Below are 14,008 nucleotides of genomic sequence, written 5' to 3' on the forward strand. Positions count from 1 at the left end.
ATGTAAATACCCATGTTGTAAAATTGTTATATTCAGTCATGATGGAAATATTGGAGTCCAATTCATTATGTATGTAATCCCATTATTTTGCGCATTTAATGTAATGATGAGTCAACTATGTAACCCCACTGTGTTGGGTAATTGATGTAAGCATGAGTCCTTGGTGGTAAGAAATGTCATGTCTGGAGTCATGTACTTCTTTGTATACCTTTAGAAAATCGAGCATATACTCAGGCGGAGCATGGTCAGTATTTAGTGTTTATACTCAGCAGATCAGATATACAAAGGGAGAGAAGCCTTCATTCAACATTGGTCAGCCCCTTTACCCTTGATGTCAAAGGGGGAAAGAAGCTTGTTGTCTGATATTTGGAATGGATCCAGTTTGAAATATTCTGAAAAGTGATCCACAAAGAACATAAGATAAGGGGGTTGTAGCTCCCTTCACGTAGAATATGGAAAACGAGAGAAGGTTGTAGCTTTCTGTAGGTGGGTGCCTGCGTACTAGTATGAGTATGCGCTAGTACAAGTATTGTAAGAAATTTCTCTTTATAATAAAGGAAGAAGTTAGAGATGACAACAACAATGGTTTTTTTCCCACATTGGGTTTCCACCTAAAAATCTCAGTGTTCGTGTGTTTCTTGTGTGTGATGACTTATTATGTTCTTACTGCACATGATTATTGTTTAATTAATGTTTATTGAAGTATTGATGTACTGATTCAAGTTAAACAGATGATCAATCAACTCAAATAGTTAGTGAACTGGACATACGCTACTTGTCTTCATCACAGTCACTTATATACGCAGGTTTACTTCATAATAGTTGTGTATAGAAATTTAAATGAGAAAAGAAAAGTTTAAGTAGTTTAAAATATTGATTCACCCCCCTCTCAATATTTTTCTATCACAAAATTCTCGAGCTCTGTGATTTTCCAGGTAGGTGCGATAGGTGGATGTCTATATGCTTATCATTTGGCGTCCATCCATGTATTTTTCTCTCCTTTAAGCTCAAAGGAACTTGTCTAACCATGGGTTGAGCTGCAGAAACACTGATTAGATATAGAAGTTGTACATTTCGATATCCATAGAGATGTTTTGATTGAATTCCACAAAGAAACTATAGATTATAAGTTATGATGAATGATACCTTTTATTATGCCTAAGCATGTCCTAGATGGCCTTATAGCTTGGAAATGTAGAAAACGTATATGTGAAAAAGATGGAGATGATTCTAAAAGGGATGTCAAAAAGAGGGCAATTCAGGACCTTAACAAGAGCCAGTGGCAAAGAGATCATGTGGATGTTGTTTTTCTATCGAACTTGCGTGAAGCATCTATCAAATTGCGATCGTAACAACATATGAATGTGTTTTATTATAGGTTCACAATGTGGCTATGACAGATCCATTTGAATTGAGACCTGAAGTTCATTCATAGAGAATCTTCAATTTAAATGGAAATTGAATTTACTCAAGTAATCTGTTGAGCGAACCACTAGATCATTTTTTTTCTAATGGTGTCGTCACCTCGAGAGAAATTTCCTTTGGAGAAGGCATAAATGAACCCATCAGTTCAACTCTTGGTATGGGCACCACCATTGGGGGAGGATTGGGTAGGTCGCCATTCTGTTGAGGATAAGGTGCATTTGTATTGGTCACGTAATTATAAAAATAAACTTCATCACTTGCATTTCTTGCACCTCTTTGACGTGTTTTGGGTGTCTTCTGCGTAGGTGCTTATGTACAAATACGAGTACCTGGAAAACGTTTGCGCATCCAAAAATGCATGTTTTTCGGATGGAAGCTTCTCAACACAATTATGATCTAAAGAATCAGATATTGTTGCTCTAAAAGGGTGGTAAATATCTCTTAGCAATTCATATTTGAGGATCGTTTGACCAATGAATTAAAGAAAAATGAATTTATTTTCACGGGATACCTAGTGTTTGGTTTGCAGAACCGAATGTAGACATTTGGGTCATGTTATAAGTCTTTCTTCATAGATCTACTCGACGCTCGTCTCTAGGATCCCAGATTTAAAGGTTTGTTCTACAACTATTTTCAACCTCTTGAAGATGAAAGACTTCATTTTAGATATGAAAGAGGACTACAACAGGAGCCAATTCAGAATCCACATAGGACATCGCTCAGTGGTCCATGACGTCAAGTTATGTTCTACTATATGTCAGAGCCACTGATATGTCATTGTTGCAGCTTGATTTTTCATTAATAGGTGCAAACATGGTACAACAAAGAACACACATTGAATTAATATTGTCATGAGATTTGTTTTTATGGTTTTATTGGTTTCTTTGTAAAATTGGTTAGTGAAATGTATGCATAACCAATTAATGAAACAATATATTATCTTTATAAAACAGTATTCCCTACCATTCAATAATACTATAAGCGAAAAAAAACACATTTATACACCATAAAATCTTTCATTTCATTTTCTAAATGATTCTTGAATTAATAGGTAACTCCATACCTATACATATGGAGTCAATCCTCATCGATAAAAAATAAATTCAAAATCATAAAATTAGTTACTACTGAGTCAACACAATGGAAATAGATATGGGTAATGTGCCCTTGAGTTTTGGGAAAATATTTTTATTTTAATAGTAACGTAATGCAATAAACCTTTACTTTGTATGCAATAAGGCCTTTCAGTTTAATTACTAAATAAACCTTTGTAGCATGTACGCAATAAGGTCTTTCATTTTAATTAGTAAATGATTGTTAAATTATTTCAAACTTTTAAATTAAGTAAAGGAATTGGTAACCGAGAGATATAAAGATAATGTAAAACCTCGGGACTATAATTATTAAAAATCATAGTATTTAATCAACCATGGACAAAAATATGGCTATTAGAAATCATAGTCTTTAATCAACCATGGAAAAAAAAATATGGCTAATGTGCCTTGGAGTTTACACAAATGGCCTACCATTTACACATACTAGGAATGCCACCCAGATGACATACTTTGTGATTTGTATCTGGGAGGGTTAGAGAGACACAGGTTCAAGTACAGTTCGCATGACCAAATTCTTTGTTTCACTGTTGGCAATGCTGAAGCCATCTCGGTATTTGTAGAGGTGGTAGAAAGCTCTCAAAATGTCGAAAGCATGTTTCTTGGAGGAGATGGGAACATTGGTGTCTGGTTTCAGAAACTCCCAATTTATTTCTTTCATCTTCTCCTCTATCATGCTCTTTATGTGATTGAGAGCATCTTCTTCTGTTGCTCCGGGGTTGTCCTTCATATAGCAGGATATAGACGAAGCTTCTTCACCACGCCTCCGCTCGGCCTGCATTCACCATCCCATGCCATGCGTTCAATATCATTCAATTTCATTTCAACTCCAAAACCAGTTAACTGTACTACTTTGTGTTTGATTTGAGATAGAAGCTGCAATACCAATTTACCTGGTAGCCGCACACGTCACCTCGTAGTCGAAGGATGGAAGATGCCGCGTCATTGAAACTGGATGGGAAATCAATCTCCTGCAGGACGTGAAGGGGGAGGGGAATATCCAACGTGAGAATGGGTTGCAGTGTGGCTGCTCGATACCCAAAACTCACCTTCCCGTTCTCCAAATACTCCTCAAACGTCGGTATATAACCGCTGGACATCCACTTTGCTTCTTCCAGAAACGCATCAAATACGGCTTCCCACTGCACACCAGTACAGTACATGCAAAGCGAATTAAGTGAGGTTGAGTTAGGATACCCCAATATTTTACAAACCTATGAACATTATCATCAGAAGAAAATAAATATGTTTTTTCACTTCAGATGTGTATGTATGGGTTAATATTTTCCATACCGTATTTCGAGCATAGGTGAGCGTGTCTCGGCCTTGACTCTTCTCCGCTTCTCGAGCCATTTGATTAACGCAATCGTAAAACACCATATATATGCCTTTCATATATTCTGGAAGGCAGTCCCTGGCGGACGGATCCCATCTGATCATCATACGCACACACAGTTAGCTGCTATTTTTTATTGGATTAAACGATTGATCGATCTAAGGAAGCTAATTGGTTATCACCACCTCGATCTAAGGAAGCTAATTAGTCATCACCACCTCTACCTCTTAATTGCGGCTGTGAAGAGTTCGAGCTCCTCCATCGTTCCGAAAGTGTCATAGATGTCGTCCAGAACTATTCCAAGATAACACGTTTTGGCAAAGCCCAATCTGAATGCTGAATGTTTGGGCTCAGTGGCAATGCAGGAGGCCAAAGTGTAAAATTCCACGTGACGATGCCGAGTGAATGTCAGTTGAGAGAAACCCGAATCTTTCCACCATCTGCACACAAAATAAATAATTTTTTTGAATATGAGACCACTCAAATCCGAATTTGTCTGTAAAAAAGTCATAATAAATAATCGTGGAGACAGCTGATCATTACCTGGACAGCTGTTTTAACTCTTTTTGCTGTAAGGAGTGAAAGATATTGAACTCCAATTTTGCAAGTTCTAAAAGCTTCTCGGTCTTGGTCGTCGTCCTGAAAAGTTAAATGCAAAGTGGATTTAACATTAAATTCCCTTAATTTAGATGACTTTGATGAAATCAAATAATGGGCCTACTCCAATATATATTATATGAAATGAAATAATGGGCCTACTCCAATATATAATATAAATATACTGTACTTACTTAACACAGGGAATAGTGTCCTTTCCAAATACGTCAATATAATTTCTTGCTTCCAATCTCGGGAAATTTGTGAGCCAACCATATTCAATAACGTATTCAATCTGCCAGCCACAATATTGTTGCTATAAAAACATTTAACCACATACAATAAAATACGCTATTTTGTGAATTTGAATGGGTATCGCCGCCTCACCTCTCCTGAAAGACTACCATTGGAGGTCGGAACCGTTTTTAGGGCTTCCTTTAAATATGATGTACAGAATATTTGAGCTTCTTCCAGGACTTTCTCCCCAGGAAATGCAAGAAGGGAGGCCCTAAATAAATTGAGAATGCCTCTGATCTCTGCCTCTGTTTGAGCATTGGTGGAGCAGCCTGCGAACTTCCCATTTTGATCTTTGAAAACTTCCAAAACATCTGAGATGAAATAAAATGAAAACATTTATTAAAGCAGATCCATGAGAGAGGACGAAAAATTACAGATACTAGGATTCAACTTTTCTGAAACCACCGATTTAGTAATAAAATGTACCTGAGGACACCGGAAATCCGTGTAGTCGAAGAGTTCGGAACCCCAAGGCAGTTGAGTTGAGATCAGTAACAACACTCTCTCTACCACATCCAATGCCTTTCTCGCTCCAATAGCTGCAGACCAAGATCGATAATTTATGGTTATAATCGCACGTACATTGTATTCCACATATAAAGCACAACAAAGAATGATGATAAGGCTACGGTGACCGACCTGTAAACATAATCCAACGCTGATTTTATTTCATTTCTGAAATGCCTATCGATTCCCAAACGTTCAACGCTATCCACCATCCAAAGTTGCTCAAGGAGATCATTGTGGGGAGTGAGTACTGTAAGTGAATTGAACATCTCCTTTACTTCCCCAACAAGTCTATCAGCACGTTCGCGGTAAGAAGGTGCCTGAAATTAATTGGATCAGAAGAAATTTATTCAATTGTATTAATTCAATGTGATGAAGGAATCGGCAGAGAATAAATTGAAGCTGAAGCTGAAGCTAATTAGTGATTACCCACCCCATAAGGCGTTGAGAGGGACTGGATGAACTCGTCGTCCCAGAGATTGGAATGGTAATCGCCTGTGCGTCTTTGTACAACAGGTGAACTCATGCTCACAGATTTGCTGCACAGCTCGGCTTGGTCGACGACGGAGGCCATGGGTACAAGTGATGAGATAGATAGAAAGGAGGGGGAAGGGGAGGGCCAATATTTCTGGCGGGTAAGATAAAATAGCTACTGTGTTGGTGTGGTACAACCCTGTCGCTGCGGTTCCTTATATATGGGGCTTCTTCTTGTGTGCCACAAGTCCAACCAAGCGCCGCCTATTGGGACCAGTCCAATGACATTCAAAATTCAATGAATGCGTTCTGGTGAGCGAGAAAACATACCTACATACGCTCACCTGTAACATGTGAAGATCTCAGTGGAGTCTCGTTTGGAGGCTAAGTAAGTCAGTCAAATCTCATTTGTAGACTCCAATATCCGTCCGTTTCCTTTGTGGACCAATACCATTTCAATGTGCCTTAGTCTTCATCTCAACCAATCAAGTCCGAATTGTTTGAATGAGGTGGCCCCCTTGGTTCATTGTCTTAGAAAATCGCAAAATCTTCGGAAAAGAACATCGCTTTTGCGTGTTGAAAACTATTTATTATTATTATTGTTGTTTATTACATATATATAAAAAAATACCCAAAATGATTTATTATTATTATTTAGTACATGACTTTTGTGTATATAAAAAGGTCATAAGATGATGCGATTTTTACTGATTTTTTCTTTTTAATTCAAAAATATTTATTATTTATATATTATCCTGATGTTGAAGTCATTTTCTGCCGGCAATTTTCCGAGAATTATATAATTTAAATCTAATAAGTTTTCAAAACTCATCGCCGTGTATTATGGGATTTAATATGTTTCCTTTATTTTAAATTATATTTACGAAAAGTTTTTCGGTGTAAATCACATGATAATACATTTGTCCACGCGCTTCGAACCAACGAGTGTGGTTCATCGTCAGGACAAGTTGAAGAATCAGATCATAGCTACATATTAAATAGGGAGAGCAGACCTTCCAACGGCTAAGTTTGATTGAAAAACGACTATATTAGACTGCACTAGGCAAACGGCTATATTGTTATTATGTTAAAAAGAATCTTGTTTTAATTTTTATTTTAAGTAAAAAGTTAACCATTTATGAGTAAAAAATCTAGGGAATATGATAAAATTGTTAACTCGTATATTAGGAATTGAATAATATTAATATTATATTATTATAATAAAATTATTCTTATTATTAATGGGTAGGGTAATTATTTAATATAAATTAATTGGTAAAACACTAATCTATTAGTGTGTAAGGATTTAATATTAACTAGAATAATATTGATTAATAATATAATATATTATTATTCCAATATTAATAGATCTAGGGATATTAGTAAATGTAAGAATTATTATAATATTGTAATAATGTTATAATAATAGTATTATTATTAAGGGTTTGGTTAACTAATTAATAAAAAATCTTATATTAGATCATTTAATTCTTTTAGACGGTTAGGATTTAATATTAACTAGAATAATATTGATCATTTATATTATTATTCCAATATTAATAGATTTAGGGATATTAGAAATTGTAAGGATTTAGAATAAAATAATATTAATTAATAAAATAGGGTTATTATATTATAATAATGTTATAATAATAGTATTATTATTAATGGTTTGGTTAACTAAGTTATTTAAATTATGTTTTTCAATTGAAAACCCCATTGAGAGACTCTTTTCAATAATAGAGTAGAGTATTTATAACTTGTCTTTTCACATGCAATCATCTTAGTGGTTGAGGGTAGTTATATATAGGTATGTTATTTAAAACTCTTAAATTTTCACATGCATGTATTTGAGTAATTTATATAAGTTGTTCCGTTAAACTTAAGACATGAAAAATAAAAATCCAAGCCCAAACTCCTATCTGAGCTCCTCTCAATGTAAGAATATAGATACTTCAAAATCTACATTTATATTAAGTGAAGAAAAGATCAAAGTGAGATCAATAAATCTAAGGCAATGCTATGATAGAATTTTAATCTCTTATCATCCCAGTACTTGCTAGATTTGACATCTATCCAAATCATTTGCATAGAACCTTTGTGGTATTATGTCTCCCGAAACTCTTCTGTGTGTAAAACAAGAAACAAAAGACAATCAATAACCAAAGTTGTAAGTGAGAATATGAAACTCATAAGATGTCTTCATGAAATGCATACACATGCCTACATCCTATTATCAATTCAAAAAAAAGACATATGTAGAAAAACATTAGTAAATTAATAATAGAAACATATTCAAATTAGAATACTTGATTCTTAATGCAAAACTCTACTTAACCAAATTTAAAATGGTTTTCTAATATGAAAAACCACAAACTCAAATTAGAATGCATGTTTAATCATGAAAATATGAGATATCCATATGAGAAGTTTGTTTAAATGGATATGTTGAGATATGATCAATGTTGAGATATGTTAGTGAGGTTTATGAGTGTAAACATTTAAATGTTCGCTCAAATAATAATGAAAAGTTAAAATAATAAATAAAGAGTTAAAAGCTATATAAACCTCACTAACTATCGGGGATGAGTGTAAACATTTTCTTGTTTTGGAGTCTGGTTCCTGGAGGTAAATGCAGGCTCTTGGTTCTCTATCCTCTTCCTAAAAAGAAAAGTTGGGAAGTTCAGCTCTCGAGACGCGACCGGCCTCTGTTTATGGTAAGCATAGTCGGGTATGTTTTGTTCCTTTCCTCCCCTCCTTTTTCACAGTCTGTTCTATATTCAAATGTCTCCCGCAAGTTTGTTGACCATACCTGCAAATTGACTATCGTAAGAAAAGGAATTGATTGCTAGACAAGTGAGAAAGTTTATGTGGTTTATTTTTATGTTGTGTCTGTTGTTTCTATGCTAGTGTCTGTCCTCTATGGTATTCTATTACTTCAAATGGGAATGTATGGCAAAACACGGGTTGGTCGTCTTCTGGGGAAGGGTTGTCCACCCGATGGTACTAGTTTTCTTTCTGATTTGTTGGCCTTGAACAAGGAAGTGTCATGTATCTCTTCATCCCCACTTTTTTGTCATTATGGCATGGTCCTCAATGGTATTTTGCTCAGGGAGCTAGTCTATGGCACCTCCCTTCTGAGACGACATACTCTTTTTGGATTCTCTCTGTCTAGCGGCCCAATTGAGAACGAGGTGCTCGTTATCAGCTAAGAGTGGCATCAATGGCCACCCTTTTCGACTTGCAGTGTATGTGTATTACTCGAGGCTAATGCAGATTGTTTCTTGCTCTTTTTTTATGAAATTCTGTTAGGTTTTAATAATTTGTGTAACCACCTGGCCCACACACAACTATTCTCGTCCTGGACTGTGGCTCGGCCTATTAGGTTGACAATTTATAATTTTGTTTATTGGTGGTTATTCCATATGGCGCATCCTTCCATTGGTGCTATTTCATCTAGAAATGGGGGTCGAGGCCACAACAGAAAGTCAGGGAATCGAGGTAGACTGGGTTCTTCCTCCGCTCAACCACCGAAGAGAAGTGTCTACAAGTCAGATGCTAATATTATTAACAATGAGGACCAGGCATACAATACATGTACCCCTCTCTAGGTGAAACATCTGATTTTGACATAGGAGGCATAACTCAACCAACAAGTAGAGACTGAAGCGCAAATAGAATATTGGCGAGTCCTTGTTCCAGATCCAGGCTACATCCATGGTTGGCTTACACAGTATAAACAAATGATTCATCTTTACTAGATGATGAATAGTATTGTGGCCCAAGATATTATTGAACTCTGAAGGTTCGATTAGGTCTCATCCAGGTTTCCAGGAAATTCAGAAATAATTTCAACTTGTATCCAGGTTTCCAGGAAATTTAGAAATAATTTCAACTTGTATCCAAGTTTCCAGGAAATTCAGAAATAATTTCAACTTATATCCAGGTTTCCAGGAAATTCAGAAATTTAGAAATAAGGTGCCTGAAAGTAATTGGATCAGAAGAAATTTATTGTATTAGTTGAATCTGAAGAATGAATAAGCAGAAGAGTATAATGAATTGAAGTTGAAGCTAAACTATTACCCACCCCATAGGGCATTGAGAGGGACTGGATGAAATCGTCATTCCAAAGATTGGAATGATAATCGCCCGTGCGCCTTTGTACACCATCATCATCACCAGATGAACTCATGCTCACACATTTCATGCACAGCTCGGCTTGGTCGACGAGGGAGGCCATATTGGGTACAAAGGAGGGCCAATATTTCCAATATTTTTGTGTAGAGGTACAGCCTAGCCTATATATAGAGAGGTTATTGCACATGGACGATTTTAATGCCATTACCCTGTGGTTTTTGGAGGAGGACACTTACCTAGACACCAAGCGCCATCTTTATGGACACCGGTGATGTGTGGCTAGTCTGAATACAGTGACATCTAAAATAAAAATATCAACAAAGTCGACTGAGGAGTCTCGTTTGGAGGCTATGTTAAATCTCATATGTACCCAATAATATTATTAATTATTGTGATGTGCTTGGGCACTCTCTAGGTATCTCACCTGGAGAGCCATTTAGATAATATATTTATATTTTATCATGGTATCAAAGCTTTAGGGTTGTCAATCTTGTACGCTCAGGAAAGGTCGCGACTGAGGCGAAATCGTCGCTTGGATTGGAGGGCTAATCACGCCAATCCTTCCCAGTGTTTTCATTTTATCTACTGTGTTTGTGTGGTACAACCTTGTTTCGTATATATAGGGGTTATTGGGATAAATAGGCTATTGTGTTTGTGTGGTAAGACCTCGTTTCCGTATATATAGGGGTTATTACACATGGACGATTTCAGCGCCATTACGTCGTCATTGTTGGAGGACAACAATTACGTAGACACCAATGGCGCCTTTATGGACACCGATTATGTGTGGCCAACGTGAATATCAACAATGACATCTAAAATAAAAATATCAACAAAGTCGAGTGATGAGTCTCATTTGGGGGCTATGTTAAATCTCATTTGTACCCAATAATATTATTAATAAAATCAAGTAGCCATTGTGTACCCTCGAGTCAATATCATTCCAATGTGAGTTTTGTCAATTCTCCTTTGCACACTAAAATTATTTTAACGAATGGGTAATCAATCTTTTATTATTTGAACAAAGTGGCCCACGGTGAAACTCATGAAAAGTACATGCCTTACAGCTCGGAATGAAAGGGCTATATCTCAATTTAAAGAATTAAATGTATTTTAATTAATTTTTTAATATTGATCAGTTAAGTTGTTTTTTTTTGGTATGAAAATAGAAAATAATTTTGAATTTTATATATGCATTAAAATCAAGAACAATTATTTAAAATCTCCAACAACACAAATTTCCATTAAAAAATATAACTTACAAGAATCTTTTGCCATAAGAATTATAGGCCTAATGGTTAGTCAAGCATGAATGAATACTACTTGTTTCTATTGAATTTCTAGCAATAAGGAAGAATACTACTTGTTTCCATTGAATTTCTAGCAATAAGGAATTATACCTGCATCAAGAATCAATTTTGACCCCTAGTGCCTATTGTCCTCTATTCTTATTATGTGTGCACAAAAAAGACATGCATGCAATATTCATAATTGCAAGCAAAAGAGAAGTACCCAGGAAATACAAGCAAGTGGAGTAGGAAGTAAGAATATCTAAAACTGGAGTCATGAGGGATTGGTAGATACCATTTTTAAATCCAATGAGAAAGAGGATGGGAGGCTAATTCAAACTAAAATGTTTATAGGATTTTCCAAACCCAAAGCTTTTGATCTTCAAAGCCCAATACTAATATGTAATTTCAATAAATATGTGATACATAGTTGCAAGAACTCCATAACAATAAGATTCTATTATATAAATATGATAAAAATTGTTAACATTCTATTTTTTTAATTATTATGGTATATGGAAAAATTATTGAGAAAGAAAAAAATATTAAAAAATAACAAATAGACAATATTATGAGAATTTTCTTTTTTTCTTATTCTCTGGTTCCTTCTTGTCTTTTGCTTAGTCTTCTTTCTTGTTTCCTCCACTTCTATTGTATGGGCCTTGGAATAACTAAGAGTCCGGGCCTTGGAATACTTAAGAGTCCCCATGAGTATGAACTTGCTCTTCTCTTATATTAGAGACTCAATAAAATAATCTATTGATGGCATATTCCAATTTTTACCCATAGATAATTTTGCAACATGGAAACAATAGAAAGAAACGGAGTACTCCGGTTCTATCTTAGAAAACACCAAAATAATGATTTGGCCTTCTTTTCTATCTATGCCGCAAGCTTTTACCTAAGTCATTACTCTCTTGAATATGGAGAATTAGTACTATAAAGTCTCAAATTTGGAGACAATCATTGTGATCATATCATTGTTAAGATGGTGTCCCCTCAACCCATTTTTCTTGCTAAAAAATTCCTACAATTTGGTCCACACTTTATTAGGAGTCTTGTACTCATCCATATGAAAGCAATGAATAAGGGGATATTAGCAAAGAAACAAAGATTCCCATGAGCACCATCCATCTTGTTCAAGTATTTTTTTTTTCTCATTGGATGAATTAGGCACAATTTTAGTATCCACAGTGATCCTATAGAGCCCCTTTCTATGCAACGACATGAGGATCTTATGCTTCTAGTCAAAATAGTTGAAAGGACTGAGGTCAACTGAACATATATGATCCATGCTCTCTCTCATCCCTTATAAATTGTTAAATTTGCAATAAAAACTCAATATTCTTCAAAAACACTTATGCTCTAATACCATGTATTATTTTAATCATAGGCACAAAATCTAGATGTGATAAAATGCTAAACTAGCTACTTGCAAAACAAGAGAGAAGAGAGAAGGATTGCTAGAAGATTCACAAAGTAACCAAAGATAAAATTTGAACTATTGAAAGAACGTGAGATGAATACTTGATGATACATTATCATTAAACATGAATATGATATATAGACTCTTCAAGAGGCAAACGAATTTGAACATGGTTTGGATTCTATGTGCATGCACTCAGTTTCACTCAAAAACACTTTTCCTAGTTCAAACAATGACAAAATGAGACTAGGAGGCCTACAATTAGCAAAATATCCTAAAATGGAGTGAACTAGAAGTAAGCGGAGATATAAATTAGTTAAAAATGATTAATAACTATGACATGCAAAAGAACTAACAGTTTAAACTCCAAAGTTAGGACTAAAGTTCAACTTAACAATAGGTGGACAAAGAAAAGTGGAAGATAACTACTTCAAAGTGGGTAGGAAGTGTGAATTCACTCTAGGAAGGCCTATGAAAAATGTAGTATAACTTTATGGAGAGCAAATTATAACCACCCCCTCACACATTGAGCCAATTTCACCAGCCTTCCAAGGTAATTATGAGTCGAAGAGTAACTATGACATGACCCAACCTCCTGGCTCCAGTTAAGGAAGTGGGGCCTACAACTAACCACCGACTAACAACTCAAAACATCCCTTAGGGCTACAAAACACTCAGGGGCCAAAGAACCACCCCAGGTGACCAAACCCTGAGCTGGAGCTCCTTTTCACTGACCCAAGCTCCCAACTACATGCATGACAAGGCTTGAGTGTGGTTGAAGGCCTCCAACCGCACGCACAACATTGCTTGAGTGTGGTTGTGGCCCAAATTGTCCAGTTCAAAGGGTGTGGTCCCAAGACCCGAGCCACATTGCGAGGCCAACCTCTAGACCACACCCCATAACTACTTGAGACTTCTCATAATTATTATTGACATGAAAACAAATCTAAACATTCATACTCGAATAAAAAAATTCACCTAGACGAACCAAAACATACTAGGAATTTCATCAAACACATAGAAAACATGCAAGCTACATGTCATGAATTCATATCTGATCATAAAAGTTTAAGATTCATATGAGAATCACCAAGAAGGCCCTATTCCCTCTCCACATAGTTGCAACAACACTTATTAATCCATACATTCATCAACCGATCAATAACTAAACAATTCATGACAAGAGTTGTAGAAGATACACATCATATGAACATCATATAACCAGAAAATAACTAGCATATCAACCATGGAAAATTAGTCATAACATTGCCAACAAAATTGATACAGATATACATGAGTCATTATAAAATAATAACTCTTATTAACATATGAAAATACCAACCAACTCAAGGACTTCCACGTACCACTTGTTAAAAATGGCAACAAGAAATGCTAAAAATAGCACTGC

At 35.6% G+C, this 14,008-nt stretch overlaps 1 protein-coding gene across 1 annotated transcript; it reads right to left on the reverse strand.

Annotated features, from left to right (window-relative positions):
- Positions 1-2,905: 2,905 nt before the first annotated feature.
- Positions 2,906-5,922, reverse strand: LOC149174250 ((E,E)-alpha-farnesene synthase-like). The gene is made up of 10 exons (XM_089419255.1): positions 5,708-5,922; positions 5,407-5,594; positions 5,194-5,306; positions 4,858-5,078; positions 4,665-4,765; positions 4,417-4,512; positions 4,098-4,313; positions 3,831-3,969; positions 3,431-3,679; positions 2,906-3,312 (listed from the first exon to the last, which is right to left on the reverse strand). Exons 1-10 carry the CDS (start codon positions 5,846-5,848, stop codon positions 3,013-3,015), a joined length of 1,764 nt encoding a protein of 587 aa, XP_089275381.1. The 5' UTR covers positions 5,849-5,922; the 3' UTR covers positions 2,906-3,012.
- Positions 5,923-14,008: the final 8,086 nt, after the last annotated feature.

Source organism: Pinus tabuliformis, chromosome 4_1, assembly GCF_031772625.1.
Source record: "Pinus tabuliformis cultivar Carrire ecotype Pingquan chromosome 4_1, CPIR1, whole genome shotgun sequence".
Classification (NCBI taxonomy): Eukaryota; Viridiplantae; Streptophyta; class Pinopsida; order Pinales; family Pinaceae; genus Pinus; species Pinus tabuliformis.

What these genes read in the sequence shown, in the direction of transcription:
- LOC149174250 (XM_089419255.1), bottom strand. Translation starts at nt 5,848, where the DNA reads ATGGCCTCCGTCGTCGACCAAGCCGAGCTGTGCAGCAAATCTGTGAGC. An exon ending in CCCTCTCAACGCCTTATGGG is followed by an intron (nt 5,595 to 5,707) that starts GTGGGTAATCAC and finishes AATTAATTTCAG; the next exon opens with GCACCTTCTTACCGCGAACG. An exon ending in GAGTTAAAACAGCTGTCCAG is followed by an intron (nt 4,314 to 4,416) that starts GTAATGATCAGC and finishes TTTTGTGTGCAG; the next exon opens with ATGGTGGAAAGATTCGGGTT.